At 34.7% G+C, this 22,222-nt stretch overlaps 1 protein-coding gene across 2 annotated transcripts in view; it reads left to right on the top strand.

Annotated features, from left to right (window-relative positions):
- Positions 1–16,615: 16,615 nt before the first annotated feature.
- The window catches only part of PARD3B (par-3 family cell polarity regulator beta), a 1,324,210-nt gene continuing 1,318,603 nt past the window's right edge, over positions 16,616–22,222 (top strand). For both annotated transcript variants that reach the window (XM_051983714.1, XM_051983713.1), the window contains exon 1: positions 16,616–16,759. In XM_051983714.1, coding sequence (XP_051839674.1) covers positions 16,640–16,759 — 120 coding nt within the window. In that variant the 5' untranslated portion in view covers positions 16,616–16,639. The remainder of the gene's footprint in view (positions 16,760–22,222) is intronic.

The raw sequence follows: 22,222 nt of genomic DNA, 5'->3' as shown, positions 1-22,222 counted from the left end.
ATATGTCTATAAATAGTTTCAATTTCTTCATCTGAGAACTGTCTGTTCATATTCTTTGACCATTTATCAATTGGAGAATGGTTTGATTTCTTATAAACTAGAGTCAATTCTCTATATATTTTGGAAATGAGGTCTTTATCAGAACCTTTGACTGTAAAAATGTTTTCCCAGTGTATTGTTTCCCTTCTAATCTTGTTTGCATTTGTTTTGTTTGTACAAAAACTTTTCAATTTGATATAATCAAAATTTTCTATGTTGTGGTCAATAGTGATCTCTAGTTCTTCTTTGGTCATAAATTCCTCCCTCTTCCACAGGTCTGAGAGGTAAACAATCCTATGCTCTTCCAATTTATTTATAATCTCATTCTTTATGCCTAGGTCATGAACCCATTTTGACCTTATCTTGGTGTTCAGTGTTAAGTGTGGGTCAATGCCTAGTTTCTGCCATACTAATTTCCAATTTTCCCAGCAATTTTTGTCAAATAATGCATTCTTATCCCAAAAACTGGGGTCTTTGGGTTTGTCAAGCACTATATTATTAAAGTTATTGGCTGTTTTGTCCTTTGAACCTAACCTATTCCATTGATCAACTAGTCTATTTCTTAGCCAATACCAGATGGTTTTAGTAACTGCTGCTTTATAATATAATTTTAGATCTGGCACAGCTAGGGCACCTTCATTTGATTTTTTTTTCATTAATTCCCTTGAAATTCTTGACCTTTTGTTTTTCCATATGAACCTAGTTGTTATTTTTTCTAGGTCATCAAAGTAGTTTTTTGGGAGTTTGATTGGTATAGCACTAAATAAATAGATTAGTTTAGGTAGTATTGTCATCTTTATTATATTTGCTCACCCAATCCAAGAGCATTTAATATTTTTCCAGTTGGTTAGATCAGACTTAATTTCTGTGGAAAGTGTTTTGTAGTTTTGCTCATAAAGTTTCTGATTTTCCCTTGGCAGATAGATTCCTAAATATTTTATACAATCGGTAGTTACTTTAAATGGAATTTCTTTTTGTAACTCTTAACTGTTGGGTTTTGTTAGTGATATATAAGAATGCTGATGACTTATGTGGGTTTATTTTGTATCCTGCAACTTTGCTGAAGGTGTGGATTGTTTCTAATAACTTTTTAGTAGAGTCTCTGGGGTTCTCTATGTATACCATCATATCATCAGCAAAGAGTGATAATTTGGTTTTCTCATTGCCTATTCTTATTCCTTTAATCTCTTTCTCAACTCTTATTGCCAAAGCTAGAATTTCTAATACAATATTAAATAGCAATGGTGATAGTGGGCAACCTTGTTTCACTCCTGATCTTATTGGGAATGGTTGCAGTTTGTCCCTGTTACATAGCTGGTTTTAAATAGATGCTACTGATTATTTTAAGAAAAAGTCCATTTGGAATTAAGGCTTATTCACACTTTTGTTAATACTAGCTTTATACTAAGGTAGAAAAAGGCAGCTAGAATTTTTGATGAATGTACCAATCTAGGAGTAAGTTTTTTTTATTGATTTTTAAATGTATTTTTACATTTTTAAATGAACAATTTGATGGGATTCTGTTGGTATCAGTGGTTGGATTCATAGTCAGTCTAGCAATTTCTAGCTATATGCCTTTTCATCTTTATTATTTGGGGGAAGGACCAAGATCTTATCCGTCTAGGGCAATGGTGTGGTAAATTTTTCCCTGTAGAAAAAAATCATTGTGTTTAGGGGAGAAAAGCTTAGACTGGAAGATTAAACTATATATTTTAAAACATGAATCTAGAATCTTTAACAAGTTATTTTAAAGCTTCTGCACCAAAGAGTAATGTGAAATGGCTCCCTGCCCAGAGAGAATTTGTAGAAGAACTCAAAAAAGAATTCAAAAATCAAATGAGAGACATTGAGGAAAAACTAAAGGAAAAAAATTTAAAACCTCCAAGAAAAACAAGAAGGTTATAAAAAAAATTAAACAATTAGAAAAGTCGGTATAGAATCTCAAAGATGAAAATAACTCTTTGAAAATTAGAATCAGGGAAGGGGAATCCAATGCAGTTATGAGATACCCAAGAAATAACAAAACAAGATAAAGAATGAGAAAATAGAACAGAATGTGAAACATCTCATAAGAAAAACAACAGATCTGGAGAATAATTGATCAATAAGAGAAAATATGAGAATAATTTGACTATGGTAATTGTGGAAATATTTATAAAAGAATTTCATGTGTTTAACATATTAGATTACTTGCCATCTTGAGGAGAGGGTAAAGGGAAAGGAGGGAAAAAATTTGGAACACAGGGTTTTGCAGGAGTGAATGCTAAAACTTATCTATGCATATGTTTTGAAAATAAAAAGCTTTTATAAAAAAAATAATTGGACTGCAAGAAAGTTGTGAACCTTGTCACAATAATGCAAGAAATAATACTAGAAAATTGTTCTGGAGTGATGTAACATGAGGGGAAAGTAGAAATAGAAAAAAATCCACCAATTACCACTTCAAAAAGATCCTTTGTGGAAAACACATAAGAATATTTTTGCTAAATTTCAAAAACCCCAGATCAAAGAGAAAATTTGCAAGAAACAAGAAAAAAAATTTGAATATGCTGGTGTTACAATTAGAATTGTTCAATTCTTAGCAGCAGCTACAATAAAAGACCCCAGGGGTCATCAAAACCATTTGGTACTTACTAAGAAATAGAGGAGTCGATGGAATAGGTTAGGTTCACAGTACAAAATAGTCAATGACCATCGTAATTTAGTTTGACAAACCCAAAGATGTCAGCTTTTGGGATAAGAAATCACTATTTGACAAAAACTGCTGGGAAAATTGGAAACTAGTATGGCAGAAACTAGGCATTGACTCACACCTAACACCATATACCAAGATAAGGTTGAAATGGGTTCATTAACTAAACATAAAGAATGATATTATAAACAAATTAGAAGAACATAGGATAGTAAATTATCATTATTGATCACAAATAGATAATTTTGATTATATTAAGTTAAAATTCTTTTCTATAAACAAAACTAATCCAGGCAAGATTAAAAGGGAAGGAATAAACTGGGGAAACATTTTAAATTCAAGGGTTCTGATAAAGGCCTCATTTCTAAACTATATAGAAAATTAACTCAAATTCATAAGACTTCAAGCCATTCTCCAATTAATAAATAGTCAAAGAATATGAACAATCTTCAGATGGAGAAATTGAAACCATTTCTAGTCATATAAAAAACACTCTAAATTATTATTGATCAGAGAAATGCAAATTAAGACAACTCTGAGATACCACTATACATCTCTCAGATTGGCTAAGATGACAGGAAAAGATAGTGACGAATGTTGGAGGGGATGTGGGAAATCTGGGAGATTGATGCATTGTTGGTGGAATTGTGAATGGATCCAATTCTGGAGAGCATTTTGGAACTATGCCCAAAGAGTTATCAAAGTTTTGATCCAGCAGTGGATTTTTTTTTTTAATTTTATTTTATTTAATAATAACTTTGTATTGACAGAATCCATGCCAGGATAATTTTTTTTACAACATTATCCCTTGCACTCGCTTATGTTTCGTTTTTTCCCCTCCCTCCCTCCACCCCCCCCCCCAATATGGCAAGCAGTCCTATATATGTTAAATATGTTGCAGTATATCCTAGATACAATACATATTTGCAGAATCGAACAGTTCTCCTGTTGCATAGGGAGAATTGGATTCAGAAGGTAAAAATAACTCGGGAAGAAAATCAAAAATGCAAATAGTTCACATTCATTTCCCAGTGTTCCTTCTTTGGGTGTAGCTGTTTCTGTCCATCATTTATCCATTAAAACTCAGTTAGGTCTCTTTGTCATAGAAATCCACTTCCATCAGAATACATCCTCATACAATATCGTTGTCGAAGTGTATAATGATCTCCTGGTTCTGCTCATCTCACTTAGCATCAGTCCATGTAGGTCTCTCCAAGCCTCTCTGTATTCATCCTGCTGGTCATTCCTTACAGAGCAATAATATTCCATAACATTCATATACCACAATTTACCCAACCATTCTCCAATTGATGGGCATCCATTCATTTTCCAGTTTCTAGCCACTACAAACAGGGCTGCTACAAACATTTTGGCACATACCTTTCCCTTTTTTAGTATCTCTTTGGGGTATAAGCCCAATAGAAACACCCAGCAGTGGATCTTAAAGGAGGGAAAGGGATCCACATATGCAAAAAAAATGTTCATGGCAGTCCTTTTTTTAATGGCAAGAAACTGGAAACTGAGTGGATGCCCATCAGTGGAAGAATGGTTGAATAAGTTATGGTAAATGGATGTTATATTATTGTTCTTTAAAAAATGACCAGCAGGATGATTTCAGAGAGGCCTAGAGAGACTTACATGAACTAATGCTAAGTGAAATGAGCAGAACTAGGAAATCATTGTAGATTATCAAGATTATATGATGATCAATTTTGAAGAACATGACTCTTTTCAAGAATGAGGTGATTCAGGCCAGTTCCAATTATCTTGAAATAAATAGAGCCATCTACACCCAGTGAGAGGAGTGTGGGAACTGAGTGTGGTTCACAGCATAGCATTCTCACTCTTTTTGTTGTTGTTTGCTTGCATTTTATTTTCTTTCTCATTTTTTCTGGTTTGATTTGATTTTTCTTGTGCAGCAAGATAATTGTGTAAATATGTATGCATATATTGGATTTAACATATTTCTATTATGTTTAACATATATTGAATTACTTGCTATCTAGGGGAGGGGGTGGGAGAAGGGGGGGAATTGGAACACAAGGTTTTTACAAAGGTTAATGTTGAAGAATTGTCCACGTATATGTTTTGAAAAATAAAAAGCTTTAATAAAGAAAAAAAATTAAAATAAAAGACCACAGGCATTGGAATCATATCTACAGACAAGCAAAGGAATTAGGTCTGTGACCAAAAATATCATATCCAGCAAAATTATCTATAATTTTTAATGAGAAAAATGCACATTCAACAAACTTTCAAATTTTTAGCAATTTCTATAAACCGAAGTTGGACTTATCAAAAATTTAACATATAAGAGCCAATATCAAAGAATAATTTTAAGGAATTCAATATGGACAAACTGTTTAAACATGGACAAATTATGTATGTTTTTTTTTTTTACATGGGAAATATATTTTATGTTTAAGGTTCATATCAACAATAGGATAAGTTCAAAAGAAAGATTGACAGAATAAGGGAAAATTAGTAATCATGTTATACAAATGATATGCAAAGGAATAATAGATACAGATTATTAGAGGGGGAAGGAGGGCTTATAGTTTTGAAAACCTAATCATATCAGGAATGGGTTCAATAGGCAACATTACATATATACTATGAAGGTATAGCAACTTCCAAAATCTTTAAAGAAATATGAGGGAAGGATAGGTGGATGAGGAAGCCAAGGGTGAAGGAAGAAGACAAGGGAGGGATCCATGGGGTGGGAGTGGGGGAGGTTAAATAATAATAAGCCAAGTTATAGAGGAGAATTTAATGAGTCAGCAGTGATAGGAAAGACGTGTATGTGGAGTTTATGTATGTGTGTATGTATGTACATATCTACTTATGTATACATAAATATATCTTTTCTTAACTGTAGCTTGCTTTGGGAGAGGATGAAAGAGAGATATGTGTGAATCTATATATGTGTATGTATCTATTTACATATGTATATATAAATATATCCTTTTTTACCTATAGCCTGCTTGGGAGTGAGGGTGGTGGTGAAAGGGGGAAAACAGAATAAAATTAAAAAGATGTGTACAGAGAACAAAAGAACAATTTACAAGGAAGTAATGATGAACACTCATGAATATATTTTCTTTTAATGATATAAGTATATATATGTGTGTGTGTGTGTGTGTGTGTGTGTGTGTGTATATGTGTGTGTGTGTATATATATATATATATATATATATATATATATATATATACTTTCTTAAATTGGTATTTGTTGTTATATATTTTGAATTTTCCATGATGTTCTACTGGGCATTTGATGATGTTCTATTTTCTTTTATTTCATTTTCTTTTGTATTGATTTTTTTTGTTTTTCTTTTTTCTTATTTTGTTTCTTCAAATAAAATAAATTTGGAAAAAAGTTATTTTAAAAAATGTTCATTAAATCTATGGGAGTTGTTTCAAATGATGAATACACTGTAAAAAAATGAGAAATAGGCAGAGTAAGGGTTGAAAATTCCTATCTATATTAAATTATAGATGACTAAAGCCCACTCAGAGAAAGAGAAATTAGAGGAAGTAAGAGGCAGAAATTGAAAATAGTAGATGAAAAGGAATAAAGATGGAGAGAAAAGGGAAAAAAGAACTGTGGTGTTTCTAGACATTGGACAGAGCAGAGGCTATTAACAGGGTGCAATTAGGACTGATATCAAAAGGTAGAGAAAAAAGGTAATATGAAGGTGAAATTTTCTATTATCAATCTCTTCCTACCCCATTCTGAATCTTATTCCCATAGACCTCTCACCAGGAGAGCAGAATCATTTAGAGACTTCATGATATGACTATGTAATAAGAGTTTTACTTGTCACTCTATTCATAGTCTAATAAGACATGGTTAGTGAATGTTTTAAACTTAACTGAACTTTTTCATCATCACAAAGGTGGTACATACTAATCGGTACTTTCTTGCAAACATTGATATCCATCCTTTCATCTGCAAAAAAATCTACTTCTTACCATCTACTCTTATATGTGTGTATTCATATATCTCTATTTATAGATACATACATATATAATATATATGCATATAATATATACTTATAAAGCTGTGCATATATTGTACAAGGGAGTACATTATTTTATTTATATTTATTTAATAGATACACATACTTTTCCTTCTGAAAATATACTTAACTATTAAACAAATTGTCTATTTTCTGTTACTCCACAATATCCTAATATTGGCTTCTAATTTTAGGCAGCTAGTTGGCATAATGCATACATTGTGGAATTTAGGATAAGGAAAATCTGAATTCAAAGCCTGCTTCCAATACTAGGCGTCCTGGTCAAGTCACTTAATTTATCTTTATCCCAGTTTTCTCATCTATAAAATGGGATACTTTCTGTTTATAGAGTCTTTGTGCATATTCAAATATGTTAGCATATATAAGGTTTAAAGTGCTTGATAAATGCTAGGTCTTATTATTTTAGCACAATGGTAACTCTAGACTATTGAAAGCTCTATGCCGCACAATGCAAGTTCTAGAAACTTCAATCATATTGGAATTGTTTTAACTCCTTATCACCAATGATCTCACTGGCTGTTTTGGGGTTGAACTTTCTGGCTTTGATGACCAAGAAAATTAAACAAAATGCAAGATTCTTCAGTCTTTTGTGGTCCTCTTCTTCTGCAACAGTAGCAAAGTAGTTGTAATCACACAATATTTAGACTATCTATAAACAATAGCTTGTTAGTACTTCAAATATGAGATGTAATGATCAAGGAGTGGACATAATTCCGGAGAAACTAAGCCATATCAGTCTAGTCATTCTTCTTAGAAATGAAACCATTAGACAAAACATGGTTTCAAATAAATGAAGGGATGATTCTCAGATTTGCTTTGGAGAAACAAATAAAAATATGTGGAGAGTTGGTTTGATTTTTGCATCCCAAGGCAACAATAAGTTCAATTCATTGAACATGGATCATCTCATTTTGCACTGTTACAATAAGCATTTGTTAAGACATCATCACCATGGAGATAATTGCTGCTTATCTTTTAACATCTGTTGGAAATGATAAAGATAGAGCAAGTCTATGAAAAACTCAATAGGATGACAAAATAAATCAACATATATTTTAATACTCAGTAACTTTAATGCAAAGGTAGTACAACTGGAGGACTATTAAAATTATGTTGGAAAAATAATTCTGAGGAAAAAACAAGGAAGGCACAGCCTTGTGACTTTATGCTTACATAGCAGGAATACTTGCTTTGAGAAAAGCATAAAGAGGCATTTGGCATGGCAAAGTTGCAGAGATCTTGATAAGAGATCCATTTAAGCCATATTATCAGGAGAGAATTTTGAGATAAAACTGGATGGACAATAGCAAATAGGGTGTGGGAATGGGGATGGCATAGATCCATTGCCAATATAAAGTTATGAAAATGGGAAATGAAGTATATCATGTGTGAGTAATGGAAAGACCAGTTGGCTGGGTTGCAGAGTATGGGAGATGGGATATGTGATGTTTAATTAGGTTGGAAAATAAGTTAGGGTTAGGTTGAGAGGGACTTTAAAAATAGAGGAATTTAAAATTTTATCCTAGAGGCAATAGGAAACCATTGAAGATGAGTCACCTGGTCATATTTGCATTTATGGAAAATTATTTTGGCATCAGTGCACAGAATGGATTGGATTAGTGAGATGCTTGAGAAAAGAGAACAATTAGAAGGTTGACTGGAATAATATAGGATAGAGATAATCAGGGTCTTTAATATATTTTGTATATGCCAGTTTCTCTCTTTTAAATTCAACACTCCTTACCACTCCCAGATTACTGCAAATAATGCTAATTGGTCCTCCTATCTCATTTCTCCCCATTCAACTCATTCTTCATTCAGGTGTGAAATTGATCTTCTGAATGCAGGTTTGACTATTTTCAGGATCAAATATAAAATTTCTTGACTTTCAAACTTCTTCACAACTTGGCCCTTGCGTATCTTTCCAGTAGGCTTCCTTACTCTCTTCTACTTACTCTGAGATCCAGTGACATTGGACTCCCTGTAGAAGACACTCTAAATGTGAGCATTTTTACTGGCTGTTACTCATGCCTGGGACACTCTTCCTCTTCATTGCCACTTCTGAGCTTCTCTTGATTCCTTTATATATCAGTTAAAGTCCCATCTTATTCAAGAAGCCTTTCCTAGTCTTCTTTAATCTTAGTATTTTCCCTCTGAGACTACCTCCCCTTCAGTTTATTTTGTAGATTATTTGAACATAGTTGTTAGCATATTGACTTCCTCATTTATCTATAAGCTCCTTGAGAACAGAGATTGTATTTGTTTTGTGTTTTTTTTTTAATCCTTTCTTTGTATCTCTAGAGTTTAATACAAATCCTGGCATAGTGGGTGGTTAATAAATGCTAGTTGTCTGATTGACTGAACTGATTTGATTTCTGTGTAAATAGAATGAGGAATAGGAAGAGCTATATGTTGTCAAGATAGACATAAGAAGATTTAACAACTGTTTGGATTTTTGGAATGAAGTTAAGGGCAATTCCTAGATTATGAATTTGGGAGGCTAGAAGTTCCCAGAAATGGTAAAATTTGGAAATGGAGGGGATTTGGGAAGAGAGATAATGAGTTTAGTTTTAAACATATCGGATGTGATATGTCTTGGAAGCATTCAGTTTGAAATATCCTACAAGTAATTGGTGATGTGGAACTAAGTCTCAACAAATACGTTAGTCTGGATATGTACATATATGGATCTCTAGGCCTTTTCTTACTTTTAGACAGGACCTTACTACACTAAATCTAGAGAAGGAATTCTTACAACTTCTCTTGGTGAGCCATTTCAACCATTAACAATTTTACTCTAGAAACTTTATCCTCTTTCTTTCCAGAAGCCTTTGGGTAGTAATTTTAGTCTTTTTGCTGGGAAACGTAATAAAGAATATAGAGTAGTAGACAAGAGATACTGGACTTGCAGTATAACAGTAACTGTTAAAGAGTGGAGTTCACAGAAATTGAGTGGATGTTCATCACTTGGGGAATGGCTGAATAAGTTAAGGTATATGGCTGTAATAGAATATTATTGTTCTATAAGAAAGGATGATTTCAGAAAGGCCTGGAGAGACTTACATGAACTGATGCTAAGTGAAATGAGTAGAACCAAGAGAAAATTGTTCATAGCAATAACAAAATTATATGATGATAAACTGATTACTTGGTTCTTTTCAACAATGAGATGATTCAGGCCAATTCCAATAGACTTATGATAAAGAGAGCCATCTGCATCCAGAGAAAGGACTATGGAGACTGAATGTAGATCACAACATGTTATTGTTATTATTGTTTGCTTGCTTGTTTTTTTTCTTTTTTTTCCTTTTTAATCTGATTTTTCTTATGCAGCATGATAAATGTGGATACATGTTTAAAACAATTACACATATTTAACCTATATTGGATTACCTGTTGTCTGGGGGAGAGAGAAGGTGGGGAAGGATAGAGAAAAATTTGAAATATAAGTTTTTGCGGGGTAAATGTTGAAAACTATCTTTACATGTATTTTGAAAAATAAAAAGCTATTATAAAAAAGAGTGGAGTTCATTATGAGGCAGTTGCAATTTGAATACCATTTATGAATACATAGGTGCAGAAATAGTAAAAAGTTCTCCTTGACAGGAAGTGCTAGTGGTGAGGGAGATATTAGTTTCACCTATAATTCTGCTATGCATATTGAAAACTAAGGAAAGTATTATAGTGAGAATCTAGTTCATTAAAAAATATTTCAGTGTCTATAATATTGATAATTATAAATAGCACACTAGGTATTTTGAAGAGCTAGGTAGCTGGGAACATTGCAAAAAGCAATGGGTTAGAAAGTCAGGAATACCTGAATTCAAATCCTACTTCAGATAATATTTTTTTGATTCTGAACAAATCACTTAAGCAGTCTCAGCCTTGGTTTCCTTATCCATAAAAAGGGAATAACATTAACACTTACCTCAAAGGGATGTTGTGAGGATCTTACTAACATAACATATGTAAAGTGTTTTACAAATCTTAAAAGTATTACATAAATGTAAACTATTATTAGTATATAAATAAGGCAATTGCCAATCATTCAACTAGCATTTATTAAGTACTTATTAAGTAAGTCAGATACTGTCATTATGCTTCTAGAACCCTTCCTAAGAAAATTATTTTTATGACAATTTAGTCAATTGCTTAAAAGCTTCAGTCTTCAATAAGGGGATCAAATTCTCTTGTCAATTGCCTACTCCATGCTTACTAAAATGAAGCATTCATCTTTGAATTTTCTTTTGTGAATATAGGAATTTTGTCTTGATGGGATCCCAAGAAGAATTATGGGTCATATAGTATCTGTGAAATTCTTATTCATTTTAATATCTATGAGGTGAGAAACATTTCTATCTTGGGTCAGGATAAATTCAAATGTCCCAATGGGGTTAAGACTCTGATGAGTGTATACAGCAATATAGATTCTAAATACTAACTTGTATGATCATCTAAGATACTGATGATCCTTTTGTCCAACTCAATGAATCAATTCTTCAAATATTTATTAAGTGCCTTCTGTGTGCCACGCATCTGAAGGAGATTACATTTATTGGGTTGGGGAGGTAGAAAATACACACACACACACACCCACATACACAAAGCTATTGAGGAAAGGAGGACCCTATTATATCATAGGTCTTAAGAAGTATTAATCTTCAATTTCCTTTCAAAAAAAAGAATTTGAAATATGATATTTTCTGTATTTTCTTCTTTTAATACTATTAGGCACTATAGGAATGCCAGACAAATCACTGATAACATAGGGTTTCTTTGACAATATAGTTTTAATAGATAATTTTCTCTTAACTGTAAGAACCAATAAAGAGACTTGCAGTTATAGTATTTATAAATTGCAGAAGTTTAATATTTTTTGACATTTGTGTTTAAAATTGTGATTTCATTGGTATAAGAATTCTAGTGAGAAAATCTCCCTACCAATGCAGGTGAATAACTGTTCTGTAATATAGAACCTTACTAAGTTTCCTGGTTTGCTAAAAGGTTGAGTTGCCTACAATCATAAAGCCAACTTGTGTCAGGCTTTTAACATATGTTTTAACATAGGACTTTTTGATCCTTGAAGCTGAGGTTGAAGTCAGTTCTCTATCCAATAACCTTCATTCTGTCTCTCATAAATAATGCTACTTCAGATTCTGATTTTAACTGCATGAAATATTCCCATTGTAGAAACTCCATTAGCCAATGTAAATAAGCAGATTACCTGAAATTTGTAATCTTAGAGATGCAATTGAGTATGCTATTTCTCTTCACAAAGTATCTTTAATGGCTAAACACAATTTATGTCCAACAGCAAAGAAAATATTCCATCACAAGAAATATTCCAATTTCTAGTAAGGAACAAGGAACATGGAAATCAGGACATGGATCCTAGACATCGTCTACATGTTACTTGATCAAGACCAATTAGGTTTATTGTCTTCCACCCTGGAAATCCCAGGGAGTATGAGATATTTAAGTATGAAACTTTAAAATTTGCTGGGCATAGATGACTATATGTTGTAGCTATGTTTCTGATATTGGTTGCTAACATTGGATAAACTGTTTTAATGTATGCCATGATGTTGAAAAAAGATTTAAATGCTACTTTTTAATAAACACAAAATGTAAACCCTGAATTCTTTCCAGAATTACTAATTTCAGGTCACATAAGATCACTCGGTGATTAACATGAATGCTTAATTCATTAATGTGTTGCTTAATTTGTTCTTTAATCTCAATGATATCACCACCTCCCTTAGGAACCTAATCCAATTTTCTCAGAGGGTATACAGAGAATTTTGGATATTATCCATTATTTATCTTGGGGTTTGAGATGCTCTGGGAATATGTGTTGTGGGGGAGTAGTTAGGCAGGAATTTGAGAGACTGTGTAAATGAAGCACGAGACGATTGTAAAGGGGAGAAGGGAATTGTTGATAAAAGTTGGAATACTATAGTGGTATGCATGTATGTATACACACATATGTATAATTGATTACATGCAATAGAGTATAAAATTATTAAGGTTTTTCCTTTGCTGAAGTTCCAAGTTCTTTTCTGCCTATTTAAATTTTACTTATTATTTTGTTCAAGGATAACTTCAAATTTTCCATGATGTCTTTTCAGATCACTATAATGGTCACATTTCCCTTCTCTGGACTCATAGTCTGACTCAATTTACTTTTAACATATATACTTCCCTGTTTGCATAGTTATATACTCTTTAAGTTTTCATCTCTGTCTCTTTTTCCTCAATGAGCTTATATATAAGAAAATTTTGTACTCTGTGTTTCAGGCAGGGACCTGCCAGAAACAATTTTAATTAATTTAGATTATTCTAATCTAAGCATTTCTCTTGAACAAGAGACAGGACCAAAGACAGGCTGATTCACTCTGTGACTTTAACAATTTTTCTCTAAAAGATATTTTTGAGTTAAAATTCATAATATTCCTGAACAAAGAAAATTTTCCAATAAGATTAAGCACAGTTACAGAACTCAAAGTAAAAGTTCAGCTGACATTTAATTTCATTAAGCAGAACAGTAGTCAATCAAATTCAATCCAATAAACATTTATAAAGTGCCCTCTATGAGTCAGGTATCATGCTAAAGACTGAAGATATAATTAATAAAAAGATAGATAGTCCTGCCCTCAAGGAGCTCAAAATCTGATAGTAGGAGACTACACACAAGAGAGGCTGGCATCCTAGGGGTACCCGGCATGGGGGCATCTTGTTCCATTTTGTTTAATTTGATTGAAATCAAGCAATGTGGAGCAAGCCATTCAACTTTCTACATAGTCTTGAGGGATCATTTTCCTAAAATTATTCTTCCTTTTTGATCACTCACTTTTAGGCAGTAGTTTTTACTTTTTATTTTGTTTCAGAACCCTTTTATACTCTTAAAAATTATTGAAGACTCCCTCATAAGACCTTTTAGTTCATGTGGTTTAAGTCTATGGGGATTTAATCTTTTTACCTAACTTGTTCCTGATGTTCAGATTCCTCACAATTTCAAGGATTCTTGATCATTTCCATATTCTTATGTCAAACCTGTTTTGTAAATAAAGCTCTTCCCTTCCCAGAAAAGCATGAAAAGAAAAAAAAAATAGAAAGAAAAAAGGAAATAATCTGAAGTTTTATGAGAATAGTTTAGATCTTATGGATCTCCTGAAAGTGTACCTAAGATCACCCTTTGGGAACCATAAAGCATTGCTTTAAGTATTTGCCTTTTCAGCTATTCAAAGATAAATTCAAGATATAACTCCATTAACAGAAGTAATCAAAACTTCTTCTTTTACTCTGATTATTACTCTGATCATTTGGTGGAGGAGTCCTTCTTATTGTCATAAGTAAAAGGTGGTGAGACAAGAACAAATTGATAACAATAATTGAGAAAGATTTTAGTTCTGGACAGTATTTCAGAACTGGTAGTTAAAAATAAGGGTTCTCTTTCAAATTGGTCCAAGGACTAGCATAATTATAAAAAAAAGCATCTTTAATATTTGTAAAAAGGGACTATATATGTTGCTTGTGGGGTCTTAGTCTACTTTCACACCTTTTAGAAGGGCTGGATTTGATGCTAAGTCACTTGGAAGTTAAGATGGTTTGCAATTCGGTGTAATCTATGACATGAAACTATTTTAGAAAGTCTTGCTACCCCTTCTAGACCTTATACAATGCTAGTCCCATAACAGGTCCTCAATAAACATTTAGTGAACAAATACAAGAAAAGGATGCAAAAACAATTTAGGTGAAAAGGACTTCTCCACAATAGTGAAAATTCAAAAGCCAAACTGAAAAGGTTTCAGAGCTTTTTTCTAATATCCTGTACATCTGTCTTAGGCTGCTCTTGGAATAAAAACGGTTTATGGGTATACCTGACAGTAGTAGGCAAATCATTTTAGAGAGAACTAGTTGCTGTTTTTAAGTTTGTTGCTGTTGTTGTTGTTGTTGTTGTTGTTATTGTTTTGCTGATTGGGTATTTTCCATTTATTCAGTTTTCAACTGGTGAAGAATACACACTTTGGGAATCATTATTCTAAAGGTTTTTTAAAATGAGTTTCCTAAGTTAAATGTTAATGAAAACCTGGGTTCAAATTGTATTTCAAATAAAGATTAGCTGCATGACCTTAGAACAAATCACTCAAGCTCTCTCTGACTGGCACTTCCCTAGTACTAATCTGCTAACTCAAATAGATAGCAACCTGTAATTTCGGAGAACAGTTCCTTCTATTGACGAAATCATGGTTTCTTCCCTTTCAACAGTTATGGCACATCTTAATTCTGTCCTAACTAGAAGTGTGATCCTTGAACAAACCTTTTTGGCTAAAATCAAGGATAACATGTTATCTTTTCAAATTATCTCTTCTGGGCTTCAGTTTTCTTACCTATAAAAAGAAGGAATTAGACTTGAGCAGGATTAAAATAATCATGAATGGATTTGGGGGAAGGTTAGTGAATTTAGGTGCGAAAAAAGTACAACTTTATTTTTGTTAACTTTTATTTTGTGAAGTTAAACACATTATTTCAGAAGCAATGCAAAGACTTCTATGCTCTGGGGTCCATGTCAACAAAAGAAAAGGGTAAGATTCTTGACTAAGGTCCTTGCTAATTCAAAAAAAAAAAAATCCTGTGATTCTATATGCTAGTATTACTTGTGCTGTGGTGGGCTGTGACTTTGGGTTCTTAATAGGCCCTCACTTAAGTTCTCAATACAGATATGTTTCTTGATGCTCTTTGGGTCATTTATTCTGAGTAGGGCCAGAAGCACCTGTTCAATCTCTTTCCTTGAATTCTGTGCATCTTCTGTTCATGTCCTCCTTTCAAAGATGTGTATGTGTGTTGAGGGGGATACAGCTTTGCACTCTTGTTACCATTCCCTTAAGTGTGCTTAGGATATCCGGTTTCAGTTCTCTTGGGGGTGTAAGCCCAAGCTCCCGTTACCAGTCTCCCGGGCTGCTGCATGTCTGCCTCTCTGTATGTAGGTAGCTCTCAGGTTCAGGTTACCAGTCCAGTACCTCCAAGCCCGCGCCCCAGTGCAGCGTGGCGAGGCCCGCGAAGGAGCTGGGGGAAGCGCCGCGGCCCCTTTAAGAGCCGGGGTAAGGCCTGGCCCCCGGGGCTGCGGGGAGCAGGGAGTACACGGATCGCGGCGACTGCAGCGGAGGAGAAGGAGGAGGAAGAAGAAGAGGAGAAGGGACGACTTCGGGACCTGGGCCACAAAAGTTTTTTGGCCCCCTCCTAACTCCAGGGCACGACCCACTCAGGCATCAGCGCGGCCCCAGAGAAAAGGGGGGCCTATTCGGGGCCGGGCACCCAGGCTGCCCGGCCGGGAGTTTCGGTTTCGCGGGGCGCCGGGAGGGGAGCCGTGGCCGGGACATGAGGAGGAGGAGCCGGCGGCGGCGGCGGCGAGGCGTCCCGGAGAAGCTCGGCCTGCGCTTCACCTGAGCGCCGGCCGGAGGGGAGCGGAGCCGGGCGCACGGGAGCGGAGCGCAGCGCGAGCTGAGGGGCAGCACCTCCGTGTCGCTGTCCCGCGTGCCGCAAGCCCTTCCAGCTCACACTCAGCCCCCTCTCCTACTCAGGGGCGCAGGGCTCCCCGGCCCCACGTGTCCGAGCCCCCCACAGGACGCGAGGGAGGCGGGGGAACCGCTCGCCCTCAGGTGGGCGTGCCTCCCGGGACGGGGCAGACACACCTGTTCCAGCGCCGCCCCCCTCCCGTTCCCTATCTCCTTGACCTCCAACCTTAACCAGGGCCCCAGGAGTCTGGGCAACCACGCTCCCCTTCCACCCACGCCCGCCCCTCCCCACCTTCCACTGTTGTTCTGGTTGCTGGGGTGTCCTGTACTGGTGGTGACCGCTTGGCGAGATGAAAGTGACCGTCTGTTTCGGGAGGATGGGGATTGTGGTTCCCTGCAAAGAGGGGCAGCTCCGTGTACGAGACCTCACCCAGCAGGCTCTTCAGCGCTACCTCAAAGCCAAGGAGAAGGTAAAAGCAGGCTTTGGATGGGAGGGGTACTTTTCAGGGGGTGCATGGAACCGGAGTAAGGGAGGGAGTGCCGAAAAGATGCCACTCCTACCTCCCCACACTGCCTCTCTACGTGGGGAACCCCCCCCCCCCCATACACACCTGACACCTGTCTAATGCCCTGGGTGGAGGCCAGATAACTCCCTGGAACTTAACTCCAATGTTGGGAACTCCCAGGCCTCTCGGGGGCATAGGTCACAAAAGCAACGTTATTGGCCATACTCTCTGCACTCAGATTATGTGATCTTTATTTAATTTTACTTCTATGGAGAAGTCTTGCTTTTTGTGGTGTAGGAGTTTTGTGAGATTAAAAGATCTGGGCTTGACCATAATGCTTTTTTCAGGCTTCTTTTCTCTCTTCTTCCCCAAGGAAATTACTGGTATCAAGAGTTTATTTGGTCTAGGTAATAGATGTTTTTGCAAGTAGTGTTTCAACCTCTAATTAGGCTGGTTTTCAGTTAGTTGGAGAAACTCTGGTAGGAAGTGAAGTCCTTACTTAAACTATCCCATTCACTTAAAAAAAAAAATGGTTCCAGAAATCAGTGACAAGTTAGAACTAGTATTCTATTTCTATTCTGTGTTAAGATGTGTTAAAGTGTGTTTGGAATCCAAAAAGGTAAGTTGAAAAATAAAACTTGCCATAAAATAAAGCTCTTAAAATTGATGCAACTCATGGGGAATTGCAAATCATGATAGATGTGAGTGCAAATCTTGTCCCAAAGTCACTTAACTTCTGTTTGCCTCATCCTCTGGAGAAAGAAATGACAGCCTACTTCACTATCTGCCAAGAAAACTATGAATGTTATTGTGCATCTACATAGTCAAATAGGATTGAAACAAGTCTTCAAACAGAAGAGTGAGGAGAATAGGATTGAACAGTAAACTACCTCTTAATATTTCAGGCTGTATTTATTTCTTTTTCCTCAGGGTACTTTTAAATAATTATTTAAATATTTGTTAATCATCAAAGGGATTGTGATCCTAGGAGTTAGTGTTCCAAAAGCTTTTAGAGTTAATTTTCCCTCACTCCTTCTCCCTTTGCTTTCCTCTACCTTTTAAAAAGTCAGATGGGTAAACTGAGGCACAGAAAATTTAAGTCACTTGCCCACAATATATGCTGGATTTGAACCTGCGTTCTTGTATTTTATATCAAAGATTTCCCACTACATACATCTGATAAGGCAGAATACAAGCCCTTACATTCAGTGCTGTTCAACATATATTAAACATTATCCCAAGCGCTAGGCACTGTGCTTAGAATTGGAGCTACAAAAAATTGACTAAAAAAGAAATGATTCTCACTTTCCAGAAGTTCTCTCAAGGGGGAAATGCAACATGAACAGCATATAGATTAATATAACCCAGGAAAGTAAGCATTGGAGAGATGAAAAGTGCTCAAGGAAAATTTGAGAAAAGTTAGAACAATCTCAGTTGAGGCCAGGGAAAGAACAGATGAGCTGAGATTTTTTTGAAGGAAGAAAAAGATTTTAAAGGGTGGGAAATTAAGAAAATGAAATGTGCAGTTTAGGGCTGGAGGAAAGTTTTTGTAAATTCAGTGGTTGTCTATTTCATAGAATAACTAAACATCCACTTCAGCTAATATAGTGGAAATGACGGTGAAAAGGTAGACTGGACTCAGGTTATGGAAGCCCTTATATTCTGGGTTCATGAATGTGTATTTTATTCTATAGAAAATAGGGAATCCACTGACAATTTTTCAGTAGGGGGTAATGGTCATACTTGTGTTTTAGAAAGATTGTTTTTGGCATTTTTGGGAAAGATGAATTGGAAAATGAAGAAATAAGAAGAGCAGCTGAAAATTGATGAGAACCTCTGTGAGAGTGATGACAATGAGAACAGAGTAAAGGGGACCAAAGTTGTGATGGGTAAATTTTTGTATGAGTTCACCTTCATAGAGATTCTAGAACTAGAATATTGGACGACTCAGTCCTTGGAAGATAAGGTTTCTTATTTCTTTGAATGTATCCATGCCTATCTGGAATAGAAATGAGAGGACTTTTTTATATTTTAAAGAACAGAAATAAAGTTTATGACATATCCCGAAGATATATCCATATACACCTTCACTTTCTGTACATTAAAAGTAAGCTCCTTTAAGTATATATACTTGTAAAAGTATATATACTTATATACAAAGTACTACTTTTATAAATATATTAGACTTCAGAAGATACATTTCATACTGTTCAGAAGAAAGTCATACTTTGAAGAATACTTCTAGTTCTCATGAATATTAGACATTTGTAATGTCTAATACCACTTATAATTTGTTTCCCCCACCCCATCATGTGTGAAGCACTCTGCTAGCCATTAGGTTAGATGGATTAATTAAAATACAGTATCCTGTCATGGAGCTTATATTCCATTTGGGGACATGAAACATAAACAAATAGCTGTGTTGGGGTTCACTTGGGGCATGGGAGCTTCTTTAAAAAGTATTTTTTCCTATAGTATTTTATTTTTCCAAATATGTACAAGGAAAATTGCAAAACTTTCTTTATATTCCAAATTTTTCTTCTTCCCTCCCTCTCTCCCTCCTCTCCAAGACAACAATCAATCTGATATAGGTTAAACATGTTCAATTCTTCTAAACATATTTCCATATTTGTCATGCTACACAAGAAAAATCAAATCAAAAGGGGAAAAAACACAAGAAAAAAGCAAGCAAACAACAATTAAGTGAAAATAACTGCTAAAAAAGCATTTTGATAACTGCATTTCAATGTAATTAGTTTCCTTTGTAATCTTTCATTTTGTGCCTTTAAAAACATCATCCTGAGAAGAAATTCATAGGCTTCTAACTGCTAAACAAGAATCTATGACCCTAAAATGGTTGAAAATCCAGTTAAGAATTAGGCTTTCAAAGAAAGCTTCATAGAGTGATGGCATTTGAATTATGTCACAAAGGCATCTTAGGGGTAGAGAATGATATGAATGTCTAATGTAATTGACCATCACTTAAATCTTTACTGATTATAATGGATAAAATGTAACCTTTGCCCTTTTCAAACTTATTTAATTTATTGATTTTTTTTTTTGGATACGCCTAAAAACTTTGCTGGGAAGGGCATGCCTTATTATTATTCCCATTCCACAGATGAAGAAACTGAAAGTGAGAGACGCTAAAATACCCGTTAGTGTTTAGGGTCCTATAGCAAATTAGTTAGTAGCTGAGTTAGGTTGAGAACAACCATGTTTTTTAAAATGTTTCATTCTTATTTTTATCATATTCCATTGCCTCTCTTATCCTGACGTATTAGTCTTTATAAAGTATACTTTCTACACTGTTTTCACCATTATTCAAATTTCTACTTCTACCACACAGTTAGAATTGAGATTTTTTTAAACTTGCAAACCAATGATATCTGAATTCATATGCTATCAACTTTTGAAAGTTGACTACAATTAAGAATAGTAATTTGCTTCAAACAAATTTATCAGAGGACTATTTGGTGAGTTTTTTTTTTCCTTTTTGCATTCCTATTATAAATTATTTGTCTTGTACATGTATGTACAGCTTGTCTTGTATGTACAGCTTGTCTGTATGTACATGTCTTGTACAGCTCAGGTATGGTGCTGTCCAGGACAGAATATGCTATAACAGTGGAGCATGTGATTCACAAAAAAACACCAATGCTTGTTTTTTGTTGATTTTTCTATTAGATGATATTTTGTGATTTGCAATTTGGTTTTAAAAGGCACTTGCATCATTGGCATTATGGACTCACTGTAATTTATAATATCACAGAACACATTATAATTGCATCGATCAGTTTATTATGATTACCTGACATTACATTTTCTGTGTTTATATTTACATATCAGTAAGTTTGTGACATTTAAAGGTCACCTGCTGCTTGTAAAATGTTGGTTTTTTTTTCACATTTTAAAATCCCAATTAAAAAAATAGTAACTATGTTTTCCACTTCTCTTCTCCCTCCTCCACAAACCCCAAATCAAAAATCTACTCCTTTCACAAAAGTTCCTGAACCATTAAAAAAAGTTAATAAATTCTCTACACCAATTGGCATTTCTGAGATTAAAAATTCCAGAGTACCTATAAAGAATTTTTTCCCATTAGTTATGTATGAGAAACAAAAGGACATTTGTAAAGCAAATTGGAGGGAAATAGTTTTGTTAATTTACTCTAAAAAAGTGAAAATTTTCAAATATCTCTTTTTTTCACAGGATTTCTAAAGTTGCATATTTATTTCTCTTGAAAAGTAATAGCCTGTCTATATTCTGAACTCTTTCAGATTGTGGATGCATATTAATTTCATCCATAGGAACTTTGGTTTATTTATGGGGGGAAAAGTGCATGTTTGAAATGAATTCTTAAATAAAATTAAAATGCAAATCATTGGTAGGCCATCCTAATTTTTAAAAATTATTGATTAAAAGATAATTAAATATTAAATATCGGTGCCATTTTTTCCTCAGTAGAAGAGTGCCAAATAATTGCATTGCCTTAAAATGTAGCAATTTGCTAACTACATGAAGGATGGACACAATTATTTGGGCTCCTATTTTATTATGTGGGTTATATGGACCATATAAAAAGCAGTCTTATTTCTGAGTAATACCTCAGGCTTTTTTTGTAATTTGATTTGAACTTTCCACATGAAAGCAGAATAAAATTATGTGTACGATCTTGTAGGCCATGGATAAATAGTGCTGTAAAAAGACATTTATGGGGAGAATAAGCATAGTAAATCTTTGTAGTTCAGGGGCTTAATTTAATAGACAGTCAAGTTTAAAGATTTAGGATAGGAACTGAGATTTCTAAATAGTCTGGAAGCTAAATGAGGCATAAAGAAACTTCAAGATTTTGTAGGCAGTATGAGAGAGGCATCAACCACCTGCTGAGGAGAAACAAAGAAAACTGGTATTTGAGGAATGTAGGGAATAGTCTCAGTCAGCAAGAGATAAGACCAGAAGTAGGTGGGAACATAGATTGATGGAGAGATCCTGTTCAAGACTTCAAAGGTAGAAGAACCTTTAATTATGGGTACTAAACTTTAGGGGTAAAATTTATTCATACAAATCTTTGTTTCCAAATTAGTTGATTGGTGAATTAAGATTGTGCTATCATTTTAACAAAGGGTACCATAAAGGCATTAAAGTAAAAAGAGAAAGGAAAGCCTGGGAAGAGAAATGTATAGATTCCATTGCCTCTCTTATCCTGACGTATTAGTCTTTATAAAGTATACTTTCTACACTGTTTTCACCATTATTCAAATTTCTACTTCTACCACACAGTTAGAATTGAGATTTTTTTAAACTTGCAAACCAATGATATCTGAATTCATATGCTATCAACTTTTGAAAGTTGACTACAATTAAGAATAGTAATTTGCTTCAAACAAATTTATCAGAGGACTATTTGGTGAGGTTTTTTTTTTC

Source organism: Antechinus flavipes, chromosome 3 (assembly GCF_016432865.1).
Source record: "Antechinus flavipes isolate AdamAnt ecotype Samford, QLD, Australia chromosome 3, AdamAnt_v2, whole genome shotgun sequence".
NCBI classification, from domain to species: Eukaryota; Metazoa; Chordata; class Mammalia; order Dasyuromorphia; family Dasyuridae; genus Antechinus; species Antechinus flavipes.
The sequence above is the reverse complement of the archived record's forward strand: the minus strand, read 5'-3'. Positions and strand labels throughout refer to the sequence as shown.